Here is a 24,946-nt window from a genome sequence, read left to right on the forward strand (position 1 = left end):
GGGTAATTCCCTGAGGCATACCTACTATTTTCTGAAGGGGGCAAGGAGGCTTTGGCTGCATTTGTGTGTGGAAATGCAAAGACGCTTTGCATTGTGTGTGGTGGAAGGGCAAAGACGCTTAACAGGCAGGGGAGAGGCTGAAGTTGCTGGAAGAGTACTGGGACTTGGGTCTTCTCTCTGGGGCTCCTGTTCTACCAGGGGTACCACTAGAGAGGGCTTTTGTGTAGTCCGAATGGGTCCCAGTCGGCAAGGTTCCCTAACATGGAAATTGAATAGCTCTGGGTTTTCTCTTAGGGCCATAAAAGCCTGTATAAGGAATTTCTATTTATTTTCCCTGACTTTTGCAAAATGATGTCTAACTGTAGGGTGGTACTATGACTAAGGCTCCCATTTTCTGGCCAGGCCTCATCATCCTGAAGTTTATACTTCAGGGGCCAGGCTTCATTACAAAAACAAATGAGCTCTTTTGTTTTAAAGAATCTAGAGGGCTTCCCTGGTGGCTCAGTGGTAGAGAATCCGCCTGCCAATCCAGGAGATGCAGGTTCGATCCCTGGTCTGAGAAGATCCCACAGCACCACAACTACTAACGCCTGTCTCTAGAGTCCAGGAACCACAGCTGCTGAGCCCACATGCCACAACCAGTGAAGCCTGCATGCCCTAGAGCCCCGTGTCCCAACAAGAGAAACCGCTGCAATGAGAAGCCCTAGTACCACTACTAGAGAATAGCTCCTGCTCACTGCAACTAGAGAAAAGCCCACAGGGCAACAAAGGCCCAGGACAGTCAAAAATAAATAAATAAAATTACTTCTTAGAAAAAGAATCTAGAGAAAACAGGTCCCAGTGACTCAAAATGCACTGCAGGGGTGAGTTCTTGGGAATGGAGGAGGTGTTCCCCATCATTTCTTCAGGGAGAGAATGCTCCTATACCAGAGAGGAACACTTTCACTACAAGATCCCATGAGGGCTCTCTGAGAGTGGACTGGTTCCAAGTGCTCCTGACCACCTATCCTGTCCACTTTATCCACGACAAGTTAGCTACTCCCTGCTATGGCAGTAGTGGGGCCCGTGTCCTATCCTGACATCCATGGTACCCAGCTTGAGTGACCTTCCTGAAGGCTTCTCTATAGATTCTATAGATTAATCCCTGTGTTCCAGGTGATGCTGCTTTTGGAAGGATATCCTCATGGTTCTGCCTATGAGCTCAGTAGCTAAGTTGTGTCTGACTCTTTGTGACCCCGTGGACTGTAGCCCGCCAGGCTCCTCTGTCCATGGGATTTCCCAGGCAAGAATACTGGAGTGAGTTACCATTTCCTCCTCCAGGGGATTTTCCCAACCCAGGGGTCAAACCTGCATCTCCTGTATTGGCAGACAGGTTCTTTACTACTGCACCACCAGGGAAGCCCCTTCATTATTCTAAGATCTATTTAAGTCCTAGCCTTTTTCTCTAAAAGGGTGGTTGTTAAGTTTTGGAAAACAGGCGCTGGCCATTAAGGGAGATTGTGTGTGAAAAAGAAAAAAAATAAACCTCTTTCCCCTTCCTTTTTGAGGCCAGCATCCCTGGGGTTTCAGTGCCATCCCCCTCCTGGGCCTTCCCACACGTGCTCTGGTCAGCAGACAGTGGGCTGGGTGCAGGCACAGATATGGCAGCAGAGGTGGAGACATCATGACTGTAGGTAGGGGGAGAGAGGACCCCAGGACACTGGAAGGACATTCCCAATCACAGGACCCAAGCACAGCAAATGCAGGTCATTGCTGCATCATGCCACCCCAGAGGCATAACCATGTGTGCAACAACCAATCTCAAGTCCTCTGCCTTGACCTACAAGGGCAGGGTGGGGTCAGGTGGACCCTAGAGGAGGCCGGCCAACACCAGGAGGGTGAGGGCTATCACCAAGTGGAGCAGGACCAACCCCCGCCCTTCCAACACCCAGGGGTAAAAGGCACAAATGACCTACTATTTGAGGGAGCTCCCAACGGAACTGCAGCCTATGGTACAAACTCTTAGGCTATATTTCATATTTTTACACAACTGCACTTGTTAACAGTTACTTATATGGTGGATAAGGTAAACCCAAAGAGCAAACATCGTATGGCTCGATTGCCATCCTGTGAGGATGGCTGGAGACTTTCCCTGACGTGCCCTGTGCATATATAACAGTAAGAAGTGGAAGACCAAGTGGCAAGGTTTGAAAATGCCTGGCAGATCTCTCTTTCCCCATTTCCAGCAGAGTAAGGCAGCACCTCTCAAGTGCAAGGGAGGTGAGAGGCTAAGTCTAAAAGGTGACAGAGAAAGGAAGCAAAAGAGAGAGAGTAAGGGAGAGAGTGGGCAAGAAACGGCAGGAAGTAAGGTAGTGCCTCTTGAGTGGCATGGAGGCCAGAGGCTGAGGTTTACCCGATCCTCCTGGCTTGCTTCACCAATATGTTGCTGATGAATTTGAGGTTCTTGCTTTGTCTCTGAAATCTTTTGAGGCAAAGTGATAGACAAGAAATGGATTTATTTAGAGAAAAACACACTCCACAGACACAGTGTGGGCCATGTCAGAAGGGGAGAGGTGCTGAAATATGGTGTGGTTAGTTTTTATGGACTAGGTAAATTCATAAGCTAGAGAGTGGGAGGATTATTCCAATTATTTGGGGGAAGGGGTAAGGATTTCCAGGAACTGGGCCACCACCCACTTTTTGGTATTTTATGGGTTAGCCTCAGAACTGTCATGGTGCTGGTGGGTATGTCATTTAGCTTATACTGCTGCTGCTGCTGCTAAGTCACTTCAGTTGTGTCTGATTCTGTGTGACCCCATAGACGGCAGCCCACTAGGCTCCTCTGTTCCTGGGATTCTCCAGGCAAGAACACTGGAGTGGGTTGCCATTTCCTTCCCCAGTGCATGAAAGTGAAAAGTGAAAGTGAAGTTGCTCAGTCGTGCCTGACTCTTAGTGACCCCATGGACTTCAGCCTACCAGGCTCTTTTGTCCATGGGATTTTCCCAATTAGTGTATAATGAGGCTCAAGGTCTACTGGAAGACAAATCTTCTGTCATCTTGGACGTAGTTGATTCTAACAGTTTTAGTCATGTCCTATGGCCATACCATTCTTTGACCATTCTGCCCTCTTCCCTGTTTCCTGCTCACCTCATAGTGTAGCCGCCGGACTTTGCTCATGGCTGGCAGGCTTGATTGCTTCCCGCTGATGTTCCGAAAAACCTGAAAGACCATGAAGCACAGAAACAGGAAGTACAGGCAGAGGCAGATCCCAGCCACTATGATGAAGGCCATCTGATGGTGTCCAGTCAAGGAAATGGTCAGCTTGCCAAGGATTCAAGCACTTCACTCAAGAGTGACACTCCATGGCTCCAAATATGTAGGCAATTTTCAGGAGGATAAAATATAAAAACCTGGCATTCTAATATCAACATTAGAGAGGTTTCTTGACATAAAAGTACCAATGAGTGAAGAATGTTCCAAATAGTTTTCTAAGCTGGATAACACAAGGGACAGAACCCTGTTTTAGACATATAGACTCTAGGGTCCACCCTAGACCTACTAAATCAGAATCTGCCTTTAACAAGGTCCTAGGGAGAGTCATATGCACAGTAAGTTTGAAAAGCACTAAAGTATTGGATATTGGTTGTAAAATATTGATCAAGAAGAAAGCTGCATTAAAATCACCACAAAAGTAAAGATACAGGTGCCCAGGTCCCACTGCACATCTACAGAATCAGGTTTTCCAAGGGCTAGGAAACCAAGTATAATCATGTTTGTGAACCATTGGCCTAGTATCCAGATTTTTATAAGGAGGTTGAGGTGCCCTGGAATTTGGAGAGCATGGAGTGGGGGTTGGATGCAGTAGCAGCAACTACACTATAACGGATGCTGAGCATGAGGCTGAAAGTACTGAAGTGAAACCTTCAAGATGAAGTTCTGTGGCAATCTTCTCTCAACACAAGAAAAATCTTGTCAGATGGAATGGGGAGCGAAGGACATATGGCCAAGGTGGGAGTTGAGGGTGGGGGCAATATACTCTGAGGTTGATCTTCAAAACTTAATCTGACTATTAGCAAGGCTTGGGGTGGAGTGATCTGACTTGGGAGGCAAATGACCAGACTCCAACTTTTTTCTGCTATGACTCCAGGCCAAGCAGCATATTTTAAGAAAAAAATTAAACAAGGATGAACTCAGTATTTATATTTCACTAAAGTGAAAGTGTTAGTCACTCAGTTGTGTCCAACTCTGCGACCTCATGGATTGTAGCCCACCAAGCTTTTCTGTCCATGGAATTCTCCTGGCAAGAATACTGGAGTGGGTAGCCATTCCCTTCTCCAGGGATGGAATTCGGGTCTCCTGCAATGTAGGCAGATTCTTTACTGTCTGAGCCACCAGGGAAGCTCCATATTTCACTAAATAATATATTTAATGCAGTTTCTCTTTCTTTCCTTGGAGAAGGAAATGGCAACCCACTCTGGTACTCTTGCCTGGAGAATTCCATGGACAGAGGAGCCTGGCAGGCTACAGCCTATGGGGTTGCAAAGAGTTGGACACGATTGAGTGATTAACTACTACTGCACTCCTTTCTAAAATCAATGGTGCCTTCAAATGAAGGGAAGAGTTACTTGCTGCAAGACTTGACTAATTATTTGCCTCCTTGGACCTCCAGCATTACTAAAAAATGAGGGGTTGAAGCAGACTAAGGATCATAAATAGTCCTCAGGTGGTACAGCTAACTTTTTTTGGTGGTGGGATGGTAGAAATGGGGAGCTCAATTCTCTCATCTTTAAAGCAATGATACTTTTGATCTAGTTTACTCACAAAGTTCTTGCGATACTAAGAAGCCAATGTAAAGACCATGGCCGGACAAAGCTTATTTATCAGCATATGACAAGATATTCTCCATCAAGAAAGAATACAACTCAAGCCTTTCTCTCCTCTCCCTAGGACAGTCTTTTTTTCCTGAAGCACTTAACATATTATAGAGGAAGATAAAATGTTTAAATCCAGCATCCTAAAAGGGATAAGCTAAGATTGTCGCTTCTGCTTCATGAAGATGACTCAGAGAGTTTATGCCAACCAACCAGAAGCCTGGGTGACTCTTCTGGAACTAATCACCTTAGCCTTATCTCCACTTGGTCTTGGAAATGAATAGCAGCGGCATGGGATGCCAGCACACCAAGGTCACTGTAAGAAGTCTGGCACACAGACGACGTCAGTAACGGGGGCCCTGAGATGAACCTCCGTGGCTGCAGGGAAAAACCAGTCATGCTTCAGTCTGTGGTAAACAAGTACATAATAGAGCATTTAGACAGGCAGCAGCAAGACTAGCCACTCCGATCCCTCGGCTGTGTGGACTTGCTGCAACCTCCTTGTTTTGCCTGCTCTCACCCAGGCTTGAAAGCGAGCATTAATTCTCCTCATTATTTGCCTTAATTGTGCTGTTATCATTGGTCTGAAGATCAAAGCCCCGGCTGAGTACACATGGAGAGCATCAGTGAGACTTAGAAAATGATCTTGGGGACCAGGCGGCTACGGGAAGAAATAAAACCCTGAGCCCATCAAGGAAGGATACAGCCAGTTCTGTTCCGACATCTGTAGTCCAGATACTGTAGAAGGGATTCGTGAGTTGTACCCCTCTACAAAGAGAAATGAGACGGAAAGGCAAGACACAATTAATACAGAGGCAAAGGGGAGCTTTCCTTTCCATACACTCTCAGCTTTTCAGCCAGAGGGGTGGTGTCTGTATTCAGACTAAGTCGCAGAGGATGTAGAGAGAAAGTTTGAAGAATACGATTAGCTCAAATATTTTGTATCTCTAAAGAGCTCTGTCTCTTAATCCCAGTGCTAACCTGAGGATGTGGTCATGTCCATGCTTTCATCCTACAGGCTCCCAATCACCTCCTCCGCCTTTTCAGAGACTTTTTCTAAAGAGCTGAGAGTGAACCTGGTGACATGCATTTCCGTCCAGAGTTCCACAGGCCCCCTGCTTACCTCTCACACATGTCAAATATGAAAAGGCAGAAAGAGCCAACAGCAATTGGTCCGACTTGCTTCCAATACCCTGCTATATGATTCCGCTCATGCTGGTCCTGAGGAAAACCAAGTTGAGAAATGAGAAAAAGATAGGGGAAAGCAAAGCAGTTCTACAGGTGAGTCAGTCATCCCACAATCCTTGCTGCCTATCTGCTGTGCATCAAATCATGATATAGATGAAAACAACAACAGCAGCAGCACAGTGCTAACAAATGGAAAACATTTCTCTCAATTGCACATAGTTTTTGATTTTTTAAAAAAATTACATCACAGAGACTTATCAATTCTTTCTCAACATCTTCCAGAAATTATCTAAATAACTGATCCATTTGTTCTTTTGCTTTCATAAATACTTTGACCTAACCACCAGATCACTGACCCTCACCTCTTAATAAGGTCTTCAGCTAAGGACAAAAGATGTTGGGAGTAGCGGTTTGGGACTTCAAAGGGGATGAAGGCAATTCACATGGAGATAAAAAAGCAAACGTTTGGTAAACAAATGTTTGCTGGGCCATGCTGAGACAATAAGACAGGGTGTAAACTGATCTTTAAGGCCCTGCCTTGAGTTTTCCACCACCACCCAGCCCATATGCTTTGCAGATACCTCTGGTGATAGCTCTTTTCAGGGAAACAGGTCATCTACCAAAATTCGTTTAGGCAGTTAAGGGGAAGGTCAAAGTTTCTTCCTGTCTTTTTTTTTTTTTTTTTGCTCTACTGGGTTTTCATTTCTGCTGGGCCTTTGCTCAGTTGCGACAAGCAGAGGCCACTCTCTAGTTGTCATGTGTGGGCTTCTTACTGCGGCGGCTTCTCTTTGGCGGAGCATGGGCTCTAGGGCACGAGGGCTTCAGTAGTTGCGGCATGTGGGCTCAGTAGTTGTATCTCCCGGGCTCTAGAGCACAGGCTCAATAGTTGTGGCACACAGGCTCAGTTGTTCCAAGGCGTGTGGGATTTTCCCACATCAGAAATTGAACCCATGTCTGCTGCACTGGCAAGCTGATTCTTTACTACTGAGTCACCAGGGAAGCCCTTTTCCAGTCTTTTGAACCTTGATTGTTTTCAGCTAGAAATAATTCATGCACCAAAGAGATATTTTGATTTGTGGTAGCAAATTTCGCTCCCTTACATACCTTAGGGAGTAGAAGTTCTGTGATCCACAAAAGAACCCTTTCAGATTTAAATTTCGATGTGACTTATCACCAGTCTTTTTTAAGGTGGGATAGTTCCCAGAAGGCAAAATAAAGACTCGAAAGCATTAAAATATGTCAAGTGTAAGAGGTTTCTTTCAGTTAGGAAAACAGACAGTCCCCTCCATTCCCATGCATGCTGACGAGAACTTGTGGTCAGTGCAGCTGCTGGAGGACCCCCAGTGCCACCCAGCTGTAAGGAAAAGCCTCTTTTTCCTCTCACTGCTCTCCTGGAAGGGCTGCAAGGCTTCAGAAGCCATATAATGGAATTTAAAATAGTCCGTGCTACTACGAGGCTCATGTGCCTAACCCAAGGACCAGGCTCCAGCTGGCATATCATCCTAGCCACAGCGTGACGGCTGCACCATTCTTATTTTTATCCACGGTATCATCAATCCCTCTATTTGGTGTCTGTGCAAACTGACACCAGAGAGGTCAGCATTTCTGGGTAACAGGGGTTACTAGGCCACCTGAACTCACTGCCAGCTGGAAAGTGCCTGGCCCACATTCTCTGGTGGTTACCTTGGTCCTGGGGACAAGCAGAGCTGGAGTCCAAGGGCAAGAAATGTTGATAATCATTAACGTTTGCGCATCTACTTTATGCTAAATATTTACTCACATTATCTCATCTAAACCTCACAAAAACCCTACACTAATATTAGCCTTTAAAACCCATTTTATAGACGAGGAACCTGAGATTGAGAGCAATTAAGTCACGTGGCAGCTAGTTTATAAGTGGTGATGCACTTACCATCATGTGCTCACCACAGAAGATGATCCAGAAGGAGAGAAGCATTGCGTAGAAGATGCCCTGTCGGATATCACCAAACAAGAGCATCCAGGTCCAGTCAAACCCAATGGAAAACCACTCCACTGGGATGTTGATAAAAGTCATGGAAATCCCAAGGGCAAAGATGACTCTGATGGTGAGAAAACATGAGGAAAACTGTTTTATTTACCTGGAAGGCAAAACATTTTTAATTTAAAGATCAAAACTCAGTTTTGGGAAATGAAATGCTCCATATTGGCACTGAAGCCATGTGATCAGTTTCTTTGCTCTCATTGTAATGTGTATCTACATGCAGAAGTAAGTGTCTTCTTTCATTGGCACGACTGCAGAATGAAGGACTGTTACATTAATCCTTCTACACAGTAATTGAACCTAACCTGAACGCTCTGAACTTTATCTTGGTGCCATCTCAGATCAAGTGCTTCCTAAATGTTTTCACCCTCCCTTGCCTTCTTACACAGACCTCATTGAATATACCAATAATTATCCTCTCTTACCTATTCAGGGTATCATTAACCTGATCATTAAGAACACTCATTATTATGATATTCTCAGCAACTATGAATTATACAAGCATTTTAATTTCAATAACACGTGACTTCAAATGATATGAAATACAAATTATTTTAGCTGCTTGTTTCATTTTTATTTTGCTTTTCTCCCATTAATTGCCACTCCCTATCAAAATTTCATTTATTTTGTTACTGATTTATCCATACTTTCATTCATACCCATGTGTTACTAAACACAAATCATGTATCAGGCATTTTGTTAGGGCCATGGATACCTAAATGGATAGGACCAGTTCTTTCCTTTATGGATATTCAGTAGCTGAACCAGATAAAGTGTGATAAGCAATATGATAGACGAGTACAACAGATTGCTACCAGGACTTCTTACTTTGACAGAGACAGAAATTAAGCCGAGTTGTAAATCAAGGTTAGGGAGGTGGAAGGGCATTCCAAACAGAGGGAAGAGCCTGGATGAAGCCTAGAAGAATCTGAAGCATTTGGGGATCTGACTATGGAACATATCAGGAAATGATAGGCCATGAGACCAGAGAAATATATATAAAAAGGCTGAGCTGGTAAAGAAACTTGCATACCTTTTTAGAGAATTTGATATTTATCCTGAAAGGACTGAGGATCCAATAAGAAGGTTAAAAAATGGAGCAGCATCATTTCATTCATTCATTCAACAAATTCATATTTATTGAGTTCCTACTGTGTGCCAGTCACTATTCTAGATGCTGGGGACATAGAAGTAAACAAAGTAGGCAATGATCCTGCTCTAGTGATGCTTGTATTCAGAGGGGATGAGCAGAGGGGTAGAGAGGGAATGATAATAAATAGAGAATAAGTATTATGAAGAAGTATAAAAAAAGCCAAGTGGGAGAATGGAGTGTGATGGGAGGCAATTTAAATAAGGTAGATGGGGGAAAGCCTATAAGACAGAAATTATACTAGGGCTGAAGGAAATGAGTCATTGAGCCACAAAGATATCTGGGAAGAAGCATTTCAGATGAAGAGGACAGCAAGTGCAAAGGCCCTAAAGAGAGTGCATGCTGGTCATTTCTGAGCACCATCAAGGTGGATGGCCCATGGTGAAGAGAACAGGAGATAAAATTAGAGGTGGTGAAGAGCCAGATCACCGAGGGTTTATAGGCTAGAGTAAAGGAAATGAAAAGCCAACAGAGAGCTTTGAACAGAGCAGTGAAGTGATCTAATTTCTACTTAAAAGAAAAAGCCTGGCTGCTGTGTGAATAGACTGCAGGAAATAAAATGATGGAAATAAGAGGTGCAGTTAAGAGGCTATTTCAATAATCCAGGTGAGAAATAAGAAATCAGGGTTAGATCAGGGTGGTAGATATGGAAATGGTGAGAATTTCCTGGCATGTTGGAAGAGGGGTGTGAATAAAAGTGGAGTAAAGGATGCCTCCTACATATCTGATCAGCTGCTCCTAAGCAGCTGAAAGGACAGAGTTGCTATTTTCTAAGATGAAGATGCCCCAAAGAGCAGCAAGTTTGAAGTGGGAGGAAAACAAGTGTTTTTCTTTGTATGTGGTACATTTCTATGTAAATGAAGGTGTTAATGGATGGAATACTAGGGTCCAGAGTTGGGAGTAGCTGAAGCTGACCATGTACACGAAGAGCATCAGAGTACAGAAGGTTTTTAAGACCACAAGACTAGATGAGATCACTGGGGAAACAAACGTAGCTAGGAAAGAGAAGAAGTTCAAATGTGGCAGGAAGGGGACCCCTTCCAGGGCCCGAAACTGGGCTCTTGTCTAACACTTGGAAATGAATTATCCGAGGAGACACATGTGCTGGCAAAGCAAGAGATGTGTCTCTTCAGACAATTCATTTCCGAGTGCTAGATAAGAGCCCAGTTTTGGGCCCTGGAAGGGGTCCCCCTTTCTGCAACACAAAGACAGAGCCTCAGCTCCGAAGCTTAAGAGGTTGGAAAGATCACTGGAAACAGCCATGGAGAATGACTGACAGTCAGCAAAAGAGAGAATAACAGTGAGAATGTGGAAGAGGCTCTATGAAAAAAAAAAAGGGACTGATCAGCTACACCAAATGCTGACACTTCAATTCAGTTCAGTTGCTCAGTCTGTCCAACTCTTTGTGACCCCATGGACTGCAGCACACCAGGACTCCCTGTCCATCACCAACTCTTGGAGCTTGCTCAAACTCATGTCCATCGACTCAGTGATGCCATACAACCATATCATCCTCTGTCATCCCCTTCTCCTCTCGCCTTCAATTCTTCCCAGCATCAGGGTCTTTTCCAAGGAGTCAGTTCTTACCATCAGGTGGCCAAAGTACTGGAGCTTCAGCATCAGTCCTTCCAAAGAAGATTCAGGACTGATTTCCTTTAGGATGGACTGGTTGGATCTCCTTGCAGTCCAAGGGACTCTCAAGAGTCTTCTCCAACACCACAGTTCAAAAGCATCAATTATTTGGTGCTCAGTTTTCTTTATAATTCTACTCTCACATTCTGCAAGGAGATCCAACCAGTCCATTCTAAAGGAGATCAGCCCTGGGATTTCTTTGGAAGGAATGATGCTGAAGCTGAAACTCCAGTACTTTGGCCACCTCATGTGAAGAGTTGACTCATTGGAAAAGACTGATGCTGGGAGGGATTGGGGGCAGGAGGAGAAGGGGATGACAGAGGATGAGATGGCTGGATGGCATCACTGACTCAATGGACGTGAGTTTGAGTGAACTCCAGGAGTTGGTGATGGACGGGGGGCCTGGCATGCTGCAATTCATGGGGTCACAAAGAGTTGGACATGACTGAGCGACTGAACTGAACTGGAGAAACCACAGCCTTGACTAGACAGACACTTGTTGGCAAAGTAATGTCTCTGCTTTTTAATATGCTGTCTAGGTTGGTCATATCTTTTCTTCCAAGAAGTAAGCATCTTTTACTTTCATGACTGCAGTCACCATCTGCAGTGATTTTGGAGCCCCCAAAAATAAAGTTGGTCACTGGTTCCATTGTTTCCCCATCTACTTTTGAAGTGATGGGATCGGATGCCATGATCTTAGTTTTCTGAATGTTGACTTTTAAGCCAACTTTTTCACTTTCCTCTTTCACTTTCATTAAGAGGCTCTTTAGTTCTTCTTTGCTTTCTGCCATCTGTGTATTTGAGGTTATTGATATTTCTCCCAGCAATCTTGATTCCAGCTTGTGCTTCATCCAGCCCAGCATTTCACATGATGTACTCTGCATATAAGTTAAATAAGCAGGGTGACAGTATATAGCCTTGACGTACTCCTTTTCCTATCTGGAACCAGTCTGTTGTTCCATGTCCAGTTCTAGCTGTTGCTTCCTCACCTGCATACAGATTTCTCAGGAGGCAGGTAAGGTGGTCTGGTATTCCTATTTCTTTAAGAATTTTCTACAGTTTGCTGTGATCTACACAGTCAAAGGTTTTAGCATAGTCAATAAAGCATAAGTAGATATTTTTCTGGAATTCTCTTGCTTTTTCCATGATCCAGAGGATGTTGGCAATTTGATCTCTGGTTCCTCTGCCTTTTCTAAATCCAGCTTGAACATCTGGAAGTTCATGGTTCATGTACTGTTAAAGCCTGGCTTGGAGAATTTTGAGCATTACTTTGCTAGCGTGTGAGATGAGCAATTGTGCGGTAGTTTGAACATTCTTTGGCTTTGCCTTTCTTTGGGATTGGAATCAAAACTGACCTTTTCCAGTCCTGTGGCCACTGCTGAGTTTTCCAAATTTGCTGGCATACTGAGTGCAGCACTTTCACAGCATCATCTTTTAGGATTTGAAATAGCTGAACTGGAATTCCGTCACCTCCACTAGCTTTGTTCGTAGGGATGCTTCCTAAGGCCCACTTCACTTTGCATTCCAGGATGTCTGGCGGTAGGTGAGTGATCACCATGGTTATCTGGGTCATAAAGATCTTTTTTGTATAGTTCTTCTGTGTATTCTTGCCACCTCTTCTTAATATCTTCTGCTTCTGTTAAGTCCATACCATTTCTGTCCTTTATTGAGCCCATCTTTGCATGAAATGCTCCCTTCATATCTCTAAGTTTCTTGAAGAGATGTCTAGTCTTTCCCATTCTGTTGTTTTCCTCTACTTTTTTGCATTGATCACTGACGAAGGCTTTCTTATCTCTCCTTCCTATTGTCTGGAACTCTTCAACCAGACGGGTATATCTTCCCTTTTCTCCTTTGCCTTTCGCTTCTCTTCTTTTCTCAGCTACTTGTAAGGCCTCCTCAGACAACCCTTTTGCCTTTTTGCACTTCTTTTTCTTAGGGATGATCTTGATCCCTGCCTCCTGTACAATGTCATGAACCTCCGTCAGTAATTCTTCAGGCACTCTGTCTATCAGATCTATTCCCTTAAATCTATTTGTCACTTTCACTGTACAATCATAAGGGATTTGATTTAGGTCATATAGTGGATGTGACCTAAATGCTGACAACGAGTCAAGAAAAGTGAGGACTGAGGACTGGATTTGGAAGATGGGGGTCATTGGTGACCCTATTAAGAACAATTTTAATAAGGGGTAGAAGGGGCTCAAGAAAAAACAGGGGAAGACATATACACAAGATTTTTGAGGAATTTTGTTGTAAAGATCAGCTGAAAAATGATGCAGTAGCTTTGAGGGAAAGTACAAAGAGTTCTAACTATGAATGGGGATGGAAGAGTGTATTTGTATATTAATGGGAATAATCCAACAGAAAACAAAAAGTCAATACTGTGGGAGAGAAAGGGGCTATCTCTACAGGAAAAGCATCCTTGCTGAGAGGTGCTGAGAGGGGTTGGGATTAGTGAGCAACAATACAGTTCATCCACTGTATCAGAGAAATGTATCTGATGCAGAATGTGAAAGAGCAAAGATAGAACAGAGAGCTGGAAATATGAGAGCAGTAGAACCCTTAGGATTTAACAATCATTTGCATGTAAAAGCTGAAGGAGAAAAAGGAGTCAAATCTCCAGTCCAAAGAACACACTGACCACTTGAACTAGACTCCCAGCAACAGGTCCACGGCAGGCTGTGCCAGTGTTTCTTAAGAGTGCTGCAAAATCAGCTCTTACTTTTCTAGGAGGACTGGGGGTCGAGACATCATGGTGATCCTCCTCCAATACCACACCATAATGATGAAGATGCTGGGTGTAAGGAAGGTCTTCATGGCAAACCACACCTTGGTGAAGCCTCCATTCTGGTGAATTCCCTAGATAGAGACCAATCATAATTTTTTTTTTATTGTTTTTTTTTTAATTCAATCATAATTTTTAAGGTCAATATATCTTGGTGTTATTTTCTACCAGCAGACGCATTTTGAAGAGCAGTAAGTGGAGATCTTTATTGCTGAACTTCCAAGATCAAGAGCTTTAACATTCACAGCAGGTAACGCCCTCACACTCCCCTCAACCCCTCCTCAGGCACTGTGTAAAACTAAATCAAAAGGCATGAAGATAGCCTCACTCTATCGTAAGGGAATGATTAGGAACATGATCAATGATTTTTCTCCAAGGTTTTCATTGAAAAATTGGAGCTATCTTAGATGCCCCAAATGACAGCACTGGCATAATGTGTTAAGGTGAATACATACTGTGGAAAGCTAAGCAGTACCGCAAAGTACATTTACATTATATTTATAATATACCATTACATTTAAAAAAGCAAAGAATGGAAGAGTTAGTTGAATATGATCCCCTCCCTTTTTTTAAGAGAAGGATTGAGCTCAGTCTCTCAGTTGTGTTTCTTTGTGACCCCATGGACTGTAGCCCACTGGGCTCTTCTGTCCATGGAATTTTCCAGGCAAGAATACTGGAGTGGGTTGCCATTTCCTTCTCTAGAAGGGGACAATTTAAAATATATTCATATATACACACACAGAAAAAAATCAAGAAGGAGATAATAGCAAAACCTTGAAATGGTTATTTCTCAAGATGGTAGGATATTACAGATAACTTTCATGTTCTATGGTGTGTTTATCTGTGCTTATAATTTTCTACAATAAATGTGCAGTTGCTTTTCAGATTTAAAAAACCTAAAATAGGTTTAAAAAATCTACTCCACATTATACTTCTTTCCCTACTAAAAAGACAAATTGTAAGAACCTATACCACAACTGTGATCAATCAGATTCACTTACCACCAGCCGAATATCCTTTATCTCTCCAATCCCAACGTTGATTTTCTTCTTCTCATTCACAGGCAGTCGGATATTTAGAAGGTAATACTTATGAGCCACGGACCCAATTTCCATGAAAGGAAGGACATCACATTCATAGTAACGGCCCTCATGTTCTAGGGTCTGGAAGAAGAGTAGAGGGTTTGAGGCACGGTCACCATTTCCAATAAACTGTGTCTGAATTGTCTTGCCTTTGACTCATATCACCAATTCTAAAAAGCTAAGGCTTAAATGTATACTTCAGAGGTACACATAATAGGGTGCTGCTGCTGCTAAGTCGCCTCAGTCGTGTCCGACTCTGTGAGACCCCATAGACGGCAGCCCACCAGGCTCCCCGTCCATGGGATTCTCCAGGCAAGAACACTGGAGTGGGTTGCCATTTCCTTCTCCAATGCATGAAAGTGAAAAGTGAAAGTGAAGTCGCTCAGTCGTGTCCGACTCTTATCGACCCCATGGACTGCAGCCCACCAGGCTCCTCCGTCCATGGGATTTTCCAGGCAAGAGTACCGGAGTGGGGTGCCATTGCCTTCTCCACACATAATAGTGTACATGGGTTTATATAAGCTGCCACCCTCCCTCCCCAAAATAAAACCCAGCCACATTTGAGGTGGAACCAGAAATCTCAGGTAACGAGCAGGGGTTTCTTCTATTTCAACACCTTTCTCAGCTCTGCAATCCTTATTACAGCCTCACATCAGACTAGCCTGGTCTATAAGGGCTATAAGAACTTTTAATTTGCAGCATACTATCAGATACTGTATAGCTTTGTGGAACAGTCAACTCCTTAAATGTTCAGGAGGAAGTCCTTGCTAATATCCATCACATTCTTGTATCATGGTCACTAATAACTATGTAAATATACATAGTTTTGGCCTGTAGGAGATGCTACAACAAGCACGAAATACCTACTTTTTATTGATTTGACCAAAAAAATAGAAGAAGCAACTCAAAGAGCCTTGGAATTTGGGGAAGATACAAAGAGATGAGGGGAATAATGAGATTAGGTTGAATGAGATGACCACTTGGAATTTTCTGCCTTTAAATCTTTCTAACTGCCCAAGAGACAAAATGGCAGAAGGGAGCAGAAACTAAATAAACATTTAACACAGTTTCTAGGAAGTCCTTTTTACCTTTTAAAGCTGGCTTAAAACTCAATTTTAAAAAATCTAAGATCATGGCATCAGTCCTATCACTTCATGGCAAACAGAAGGGGAAAAGGTGGAAGCAGTGACATATTTCCTCTTCTCGGGCTCTAAAATCACTTTAGATAGTGACTGCAGCCATGAATTAGAAGACGACTGCTTCTGTGCAGGAAAGTCATGACAAACCTAGACGTGTGTTAAAAAGCAAAGACATCACTTTGCTGACAAAAATCTGTATAGTCAAGGATACGGACTTTCCAGTAGTCACGTGTGGATGTGGGAGTTGGACCATAAAGAAGGCAGAGCACCGAAAAACTGTGGTGCTGGAGAAGACTCTCAAGAGTCCCTTGGACTGCAAGAAGATCAAACCAGTCAATCTTAAAGGAAATCAACACTGAATATTCATTGGAAGGACTGATGCTGAAGCTGAAGCTCCAATACTTTGGCCACCTGATGCAAACAGTGGACTCACTGGAAAAAGATCCTGATGCTGGGAAAAATTGAAGGCAGAAGGAGAAGAGGGCGACAAAAGATGAGATGGTTGGATGGCATCACCGATTCAGTGGACATGAACTTGGGCAAACTCCAGGAGATGGCGAGAGACAGGGAAGCCTGGTGTGCTGTAGTCCATGGGGTCACAAAGAGTTGGACATAACTTGGCAACTGAACAACTACAGCTAGGAAGGCCTCCTGGACTTCCTGCCAAGCAGTTTAAGAGGTACCAGCCAGCACATGGCAGTGGGAGATTGGTGAGTAGGGGCACAGCTTGCTTTTGAAAATGAAATTCTGTTCCAACTCCACAGGACACAAGGCTTTGTGGCCTAGCTGAGGGGTGGGGGAAGCTCTCAAGTATGGGCATAGAGAAGCATGAGCTTCAGCAACTGAGGATTCTTTCCCAATGGACCAGACAAGTGTCTGCCTTCATGCTGGGTTTGTATTCCAGCTTTAATGTTTGCCTGGTACCTTCTGATGAAGTGATGGAGGGATGGAATTTGGTATTCCTAAGCTTGAATTCTCAGGGCCTCCAAAAGTTTTTGTAAATCTTCAGAGCAAAAAGTCCAGAGGAGAAAGGAAGATAAGAAGGAGTCTGTTCCTCTGTGATCCTGGGGGTGGGGATGGGGGAGTGGTTTACTAGACAGTCAGAGCTCAAGAGTGTGCAATAAACAGACCTTCGTGCAGGGACAGAAGACACAAATGACAAAAACAGAGGTAGAGCAGGTACAGATCTGGTTTACGTGCTTCCACTCTTTCCTTTCCTACTCATGATAGACATCATTGATCAATCATGATTGTTTTTCATTTTCTAAGATCTTAGGGGCTCTTATCAGAATGACCAGCTGATTAGACATGGCATTTGAAATTTTAAAAATTCTTCTGTAGAAAGAATCCTTCTTTTCCAAAACTCAGCTGCAAGTTGGATAAGTCTGTATAGATCTTTCTCTCCCTTCTGCTCCCTTCTCTTCTACTTATAAATCAAAGCAGGAAGGACTCTGCAAAATTGCGGAAAATACAGTATAGGCTCTAATTCAGCCTCAGATGAAGCTGAACTAAGGAGGCTAATTGCCTGCTCTTGTAACAGCAAAAAGTGGATATTCTGATGTGTTTCCAATAAGCTAATTTACAGAAATTGAGTTTGAAGGCAACAAAACTTGTCTTCAAACAAGTTGTCACGTGTCTCACCCAAGGTCCCAAAAGTCGTGGCAGAATTGGGTTGAGGACATGAGTCTTGCAAGTCCAGCCTCCAGCTCTGATAGGGAGGAGGACACGTGAATGCAGCAGAAAGAAAGGAATGCTGTGGCCTTGGACACACCTGCAGGCAGGCCTTGTGCTACAGTAAGGAGGACACTGAACTTCAAGCCAAGAGGTTCAAATTCTAGTCCTGACCTCACCCCTTACTGGGTAGCTGGGGAAGGTCACCCACCTCATTTGGTCTCATTTTCTTTCTAAGTAAAGCGTGAATGCATACTTAGTCGCTCATTCATGTCCAACTCTTTGCAATTCCATGGATTGTAGCCTGCCAGGCTCCTCTCTCCATGGGATTCTCCAGGCAAGAATACTGGAGTGAGTAGCTATTCCCTTCTCCAGGGGATCTTCCCGACCCAGGGATCAAATCTGAATTTCCTATTTTGCAGGCAGATTCTTTACCATCTGAGCCACCAGGGAAAGTAAAGCAAGAAGGTTTATTTATGTGATCTCTTGAATTCCTTCTAATGCCCCTTCATGGGTCTTCCACTCCCTTGTCTTCCACTCCCCTGTCCCTACACAGAGGGTAACACCACCACATGAGACAGATTTACTTAAATCCAACAGATCAGAGACGCACACAGGGTCCTGGGATCCTGGCCTGTCCTACCTGTCTCAGACAAATTCACCATATCCTGCTGGGGACTTTTCTTTATGCACTGAGGTTCTGCCTCTGCCAGTATTTAGGGCATTTAGAAAGAAAGATTTCCTGCTCTCTCTCCCTCCTTTTCCTTTCCCCAGCCGCCTCAGCCCTCCCCTAAATCCAGCATGAGACTGGCTAATTAGGACAAATTACAGCAGGTGGCAACTTGACTTTTTTTTTTTTTAAACTTCACAATCCACCAGGGACTAAAAAGCTTTAAAGCAATTTCTCATTTAATCTTCAGACTCAAGTCTAAATTTCACTGCAATCAAAAAGCATAGATTTGATGATTCATTTCCTTCACACTTTTCAAGGTTTAGTATCTTTCTTGAAAGGGATCAACACATCCTAAAGATAATCAAGCAACTGTCATTAAGAAGCAGTTGCAGGCTTCTTAACAACCTCCCCTGACTCTGCTTCTCAGCGCCCTCTAAGAGTTTAAGTAAGGTGAGAAATGACTTTTCCCTTTTTCTGAGAATGAAATTCCATATGCAAAAGCTTTATATCCTTTAGCTTTAAACATCCAACCAGTCTTACCCTTGAATGATGCAATCAACTTGCAGCAACAGTTAGAAAGGTTTTAATTAATTTCCTCCACTGCATACAAAGATCTAGAAATATTACATCTCTCTCTTCTGCTACCTCCAGTTCCTCTTTACCATTCCTTTTCACCTACAGATTACCCCCAAGGGCCTACTCAACGGAGAAGGCAATGGCACCCCACTCCAGTACTCTTGCCTGGAGAATCCCATGGACGGAGGAGCCTGGTAGGCTGCAGTCCATGGGGTTGCTAACAGTCGGACATGACTGAGCAACTTCACTTTCACTTTTCACTTTCATGCATTGGAGAAGGAAATGGCAACCCACTCCAGTGTTCTTGCCTGGAGAATCCCAGGGACGGAGGAGCCTGGTGGGCTGACGTCTATGGGGTCACACAGAGTCGGACACGACTGAAGTGACTTAGCAGCAGCAGCAAGGGCCTACTCAAAACAATTCTGGATGAATTTGGGGGGGGGACCCTACATTTGATTATTAAGGAAAGGATCTACTGAAGTCACTTTCAAATTTTATCAAGCTTAAGAGAAGGAATTGAAATCCTATTAAAACACAGGTTCCTTGGTTCTGCGCGAATTTTGATTCTTGTGTTTGGAGTGTGACCTGAAAATCTGCATTTCCTACAAGCTACCAGGTGATGCTGATGCTGTTAATTCTTAGGCCACACTTTCCGTAGCTCTGATCTAGGAACCCTAGGGAAAGAGAAACTTAACAAATACCAGGTACCCCAAAAGATGCTTATGTGTAGGGCGCATGGTTGGCCCATGAGCGATTTAGTTAATATGTTTTGTCCTGGTGGCCCATCTGGTGAAACATGTCCCAGACTAGATTCAAGTGGTAAGATTCGTTCTGTTATCTAGTCCTTACAGAGATTCCACAGGCAGGTATTAATTATTATTTCATTTGGCAAAGGAGAAACTGAAGCTTGAGCAGATAAAGCAAGCTAGCCTGAGGGAATGCAGTCAGTAAATGAAATGGTCTGGAATTGAAGCCAAGTTATTTGTTGTTTGCTGTTTAGTGAACTTGGTCATGTCCGACTCTTTTGGGATCTCATGGACTGTAGCCTGCCAGGCTCCTCGATCCATGGGATTTCCCAGGCAAGAATACTGGAGTGGGTTGCCATTTCCTTTTTCAGGAGATCTTCCTGACCTAGGGATTGAACCCGCATCTCCTGCATTATAGGCAGATTCTTTACCACTGAGCCACTGGGGAGTGTTTTGCTCCAAATCCAGGCCTTTAACCAATGGTAATGAACCTGCACAGCCCCATTTTAGTCCTCTTCAGGGCAGGATGGGGGCATGGTTCTCAGAGGCTTCAACCTGTTATCCTTACCATTCCACAGGAAAACCCAACTTTGCAGTTGTAAGCAAAAGTGAAGAACTAAATCGATCAACAGAGCAAGTACTACAAAGTAGCCAAATTCTTCAGCAGCAACTGACCTGAAGATGTCAAGTGATAAATGACATAATCAGGAATGTGCTTCAGTGCAGTTTGGCCTCTCCTCCATTTCATGCAAAGAAAATCAGATTATTTCTGTCCATGAAGGGACATCAGAGGTCACCTAGCTGGTGGTGCTCCCTGTCAACACTCTTGAGGAATGTGAGTAACCACGAGTAATAGTAACTACGGCTCCATTTCAACTTCAGAGACTTTGGCAGGTGGGGGAGGGTGCGTGGGACAGAATCTTGGGGAGGCACGTTTGAGGGCAGCACTTGGCACTGGAAAAGGGCACCCAGTAATTCTGATTTGGTCCTTATACAGTCAAATCCCACTGGCCTCTGAGGGCCACTGACTCCATCCCTGTATTTTAATTCCTCAAGATTCTGAGGCCTTTGTCCAAGAGAAAGTGTCTCCCTACACTCAATGCAGGATAGGGACATTCTTCCCTCTGGGTGGTTAAACAAATCTTCCTGGAAGAACCAAGAAAGGAGAGTCCTACAGATGTGCAAAAAGACTGAGGTCACAAAGGAAACTAGATTCCTCCCTCAGGCCCTTCTTTTTGTCCATGATGTTTGTTCCCTGGGATTGTTAGTCTTCACACCTGCACACTGATTTTGGCAACAGAGATGCCTAAGAAACAGAGAGCAGACACATGCATTGATCCAATATGAACAGATTTACCCACCTAAAATTAACTAAGCAACATTCTTCAAACACTTTTAGCTAATTAACAAAAGAACAAAGAGCTTATTTTTATGGAGGTATTTTAGAGAAACAACTAAATCACTTCAAACAAACATTCCTCCTTCTGTTCTTTGCTCCTTTGCAGGGACATGAAATATCTAAATTGCCCTCTTTTAGGACAAAGGATGGTGACTACTAATCTTTGTGAGTCATGTATGCTTAGGAACAAGGACTCTGTCTGAGCAAATGTTCCCACATACCTGGAAACCAAATAAAAACCCCATCAACTAGGACATCAAGGTACCCTACCTTGGGGGAGGTGAAGGTACATTTGAGTTTCCGGGGCACTCTCTCATGGGCCATTTCAGTCCACTCAGCAAACATATCATCACGGTAAGCCAGAGAAACATCCATGGAAACTTCTGCATTTTCTCCTGCAAGAGAAATGATCCACAATTCAGAAATGGCTTCTGGAAAGATACTTTGAAAACAGTTTAAAAACTCTTATAGGATGGAAACCAACAAGACAAAAGAGATGTATCAGTTCCTGCTGCTGCTGCTGCTGCTGCTAAGTCGCTTCAGTCGTGTCCGACTCTGTGCGACCCCATAGACGGCAGCCCACCAGGCTCCCCCGTTCCTGGGATTCTCCAGGCAAGAATACTGGAGTGGGTTGCCATTTCCTTCTCCGATGCATGAAAGTGAAAAGTGAAAGTGAAGTCGCTCAGTCGTCTCTGACTCTTAGCGACCCCAAGGACTGCAGCCCACCAGGCTCCTCCATCCATGGGATTTTCCAGGCAAGAGTACTGGAGTGGGGTGCCATTGCCTTCTCTGGCATCAGTTCCTATCAAGCACCAAACCTGACTTTCCAAATCTGAAGACTTAAAAGTCACCGGATGAATGTCTGAGCTGGATGCTGGGTCCCCTCCCATCACCAACTGCTCTGCTAAGGAGTCAAAGAGCTCCCACTGAAATTCCTCTAGAGACGGCGGTCTCATTCTGAGCCAGTTCCAAATGGTCAGGTTCTGACTCAACATGTATCCTCCTTAACTTATACCACTGGTCCTGCTACTACTGCTAAGTCACTTCAGTCGTGTCCGACTGTGTGCAACCCCATAGACAGCAGCCCACCAGTCTCCCCTGTCCCTGGGATTCTCCAGGCAAGAACACTGGAGTGGGTTGCCATTTCCTTCTCCAATGCATGAAAGTGAAAAGTGAAAGTGAAGTCGCTCAGCTGTGTCCGACTCTTAGCGACCCCATGGACTGCAGCCTACCAGGCTTCTCCACCACTGGTCCTACATCCCCCCATATGAGTCCCATGGCACATGAGGTCATTTTTCCACAAAAGTGCCTTAGCACTTGAAACCTACAACTCATCTGTTTTCTCCTCTCTGATCAAAATGACCAAGATTTTTCGCCACCTCTCAGATAAATGACAAGTACCTTGGGTGCTTTCTTCAGGAACACTCTAGTTTGAAAGATCCTTTCTAAAATTCCCCCAAGAAGTTCTCAAATGCAGGCTCTTCTGCTTCTCTAAAATTCAAAACTCTTCAGAGTGTGGACAAAGTTAATTTAAGATGTGAAGGATTTCTCTAAATTTAAGACTTATACATAGACAAGAATATTAAAATAAGTTCATAATTATACAAATGAACATTCACATATATACTTCTGTATCAATAAGGACCATGAATGGGTTTAACTCATCACAGAGCTCATTAAAGAGATAAGTTTGGTAAAAATCACATCTATCCATTTGGTCTGTTTTATACTCTGTTGAGCAAGTTTCAGAATAGAGGAGTCTTAATGGGGGAAAAAAGCACAACTACATGTCTACAATGACCATGGTGAGCCAGCTCCCACTGGGGTTATGAGACTGGGCTCAGTTCTGGGTCCTGGAACCTCAACTCCAGGTCACAAGGGAAACAGGCAAGAATAGCTGCTGTCCAGAAAACTGGGGCTTTACTATCCACTGACCCAGTGTGGCTTGAAGATAATTTGACAGTGCAGTACATTCCTAGTTCTCTGAGGAAATCTAGGAAGACAAAGAAATAATGCAGGAAAGAAGGGATCTGAAGCCATTCTGATATAGACAAAACTCTCGATGAACATCAGTGCCCACTCTTTTATTAGTACCATTTATATCCTCAATCTCTAATAATGAACTATTGGAGAGAAAAAGTTAAAAAAAAAAGTCCCACTTAAAATGATATCAAAAAGAGTAAAAAAAAAACTAGGAATAAACTTAACCAAGAAATAAAATAAAATACCTATACTCTGCAAACTATGAAATACTGATGCAAGAAATTAAAGATGATACAACGAAATGGAGAGATCTCCCATGCTCTTGTAATGGAATAATTAACACTGTTAAAATGGCCATGCTACCCAGAGCTATCTACAGATGGAATGCAGTACCTACGAAAATACCCATGCCCTTTTTCACAGAACTAAAACAAAGAATCCTAAAATTTATATGGGACCACAGAAGACCCCGAACTGCCAAAGCAATATTGAGAAAAAATAAAGCTGGAGGTATCACCTTCCCAGATTTCAGACTATACCACAAAGCTACAGTAATCAGCTTTGTGGTATAGTAATTGTGTAATTGTCAGTAATTGACACAAAATGGACACACAGATCAACAGAGCAGAATAGTGAACCCAGAAATAAACCCATGCACCTATGGTCAATTAATCTATGACAAAGGAAGCAAGAATATACAATGTAGAAAAGACAGTCTCTTCAATAAGCAGTGCTGGAGAAACTTGGACAGCTACATGTAAAAGAATGAGATTACAACATTCCCTCAAACTATATACAAAAATAAACTCAAAACGTATTAAAGACCTAAATGTAGGACATGACACTATAAAGAGGAGAATATAAGCAGGACACTCTTTGACTTAAATCACAGAAGGATTTTTTTCTGGATCAGTCTCCTAAGGCAAAAAAATAAAAGCAAAAGTAAACAAACTGAAACCTAACTAAACTTTAAAGCTTTTGCATAGCAAAGGAAAGCAATAATAAAACAAGAAGACAACCTATGGAATGGAGAAAATATTTACAAATGATGCAACCAACAAGAGGTTAATAGTCAAAATACAAAAACAGGTCCTACAACTCAACATTTTTAAAAAACCAAATAACCCGGTCAAAAAATGGGCAGAAGACCTGAAGATATTTTTCCTAAGAAGATATTCAGATGGCACATGAAAAGATGCTCAACATTGCTAATTATTAGAGAAACGCAAGTCAAAGCACAATGAAGTATTACCTACACCTGTCAGAATGGCTAGCACAGAAAAGTCTACAGATAACAAGTGGCAGTGAGGATGTAGAGAAAAATGAACCCTGTACTCTGTTATTGGGAATGTAAATTGGTGTAGCTGCCATGGAAAAGAACATGGAGATTCTTCCAAAAACTAAAAACAGAACCGTATGACCCAGCAATTCCACTCCTGGGTATATATCCAGAAAAACCAAAAACACTGATTCAAAAAGATGCATATACTCTAATGTTCATAGCAGCAATAGTTTCAACACAAGATATAGAAGCAACCCAAGTGTCCGTCAACAAATGAGCGGATAAAGATGTGGTATAAAGAAGGAGATTCAAGAGGGAGGGGACATATGTATACCTATGGCTGATTCATGTTGAGGCTTGACAGAAAACAACAAAATTCTGTAAAGCAATTATCCTTCAACTAAAAAATAAATAAGTAAATAAATAAGATGTGGTACAAATTACACACACACAGTGGAATATTAGTCATAAAAAAGAATGAAATTCTGCCACTTGCAGCAATGTGGAGGACCTAGAGAATATTATGCTTAGTGAAATAAGTCAGGGAAAGACAAATACTGTATGTTATTACTATATGTGGAATCTAAAATAATACAAACAAATGTATATGGCAAAACAGAAGTAAATATTAAAAAAAAACAAAACTGGTGGTTACCTGTAGGGAGAGGAAACGGGGAGGGGCATGTCAGGGGTATGATATTAAGAGATACAAACTCCTATGTATAAAACAAACAACAAGGACATATTGCATAGCACAGAGGCTTGTA

The 24,946-nt window shown here is 43.1% G+C and overlaps 1 protein-coding gene across 6 annotated transcripts in view; it reads right to left on the bottom strand.

Annotated features, from left to right (window-relative positions):
• The window catches only part of WLS (Wnt ligand secretion mediator), a 116,788-nt gene that overhangs the window by 23,742 nt on the left and 68,100 nt on the right, over window positions 1-24,946 (bottom strand). For 4 of the 6 annotated variants that reach the window (XM_086394318.1, XM_086394317.1, XM_086394314.1 and 1 more), the window contains 7 exons: window positions 21,185-21,309; window positions 14,630-14,791; window positions 13,566-13,702; window positions 7,951-8,119; window positions 5,974-6,071; window positions 5,555-5,618; window positions 3,127-3,270 (listed from right to left, as the gene is read on the bottom strand). In XM_086394318.1, the coding sequence (XP_086250444.1) occupies window positions 3,127-3,270; window positions 5,555-5,618; window positions 5,974-6,071; window positions 7,951-8,119; window positions 13,566-13,702; window positions 14,630-14,791; window positions 21,185-21,309 (899 nt within the window). Of the gene's footprint in view, window positions 1-1,513; window positions 2,462-3,126; window positions 3,271-5,554; window positions 5,619-5,973; window positions 6,072-7,950; window positions 8,120-13,565; window positions 13,703-14,629; window positions 14,792-21,184; window positions 21,310-24,946 lie in introns of those variants that run through there. The other 2 variants (XM_086394315.1, XM_086394312.1) reach the window with 1 other exon arrangement.

This window comes from Bos grunniens, chromosome 3, assembly GCF_055505025.1.
Source record: "Bos grunniens cultivar Pamir isolate PY7600 chromosome 3, Bosgru_T2T1.0, whole genome shotgun sequence".
Taxonomy (NCBI): domain Eukaryota; kingdom Metazoa; phylum Chordata; class Mammalia; order Artiodactyla; family Bovidae; genus Bos; species Bos grunniens.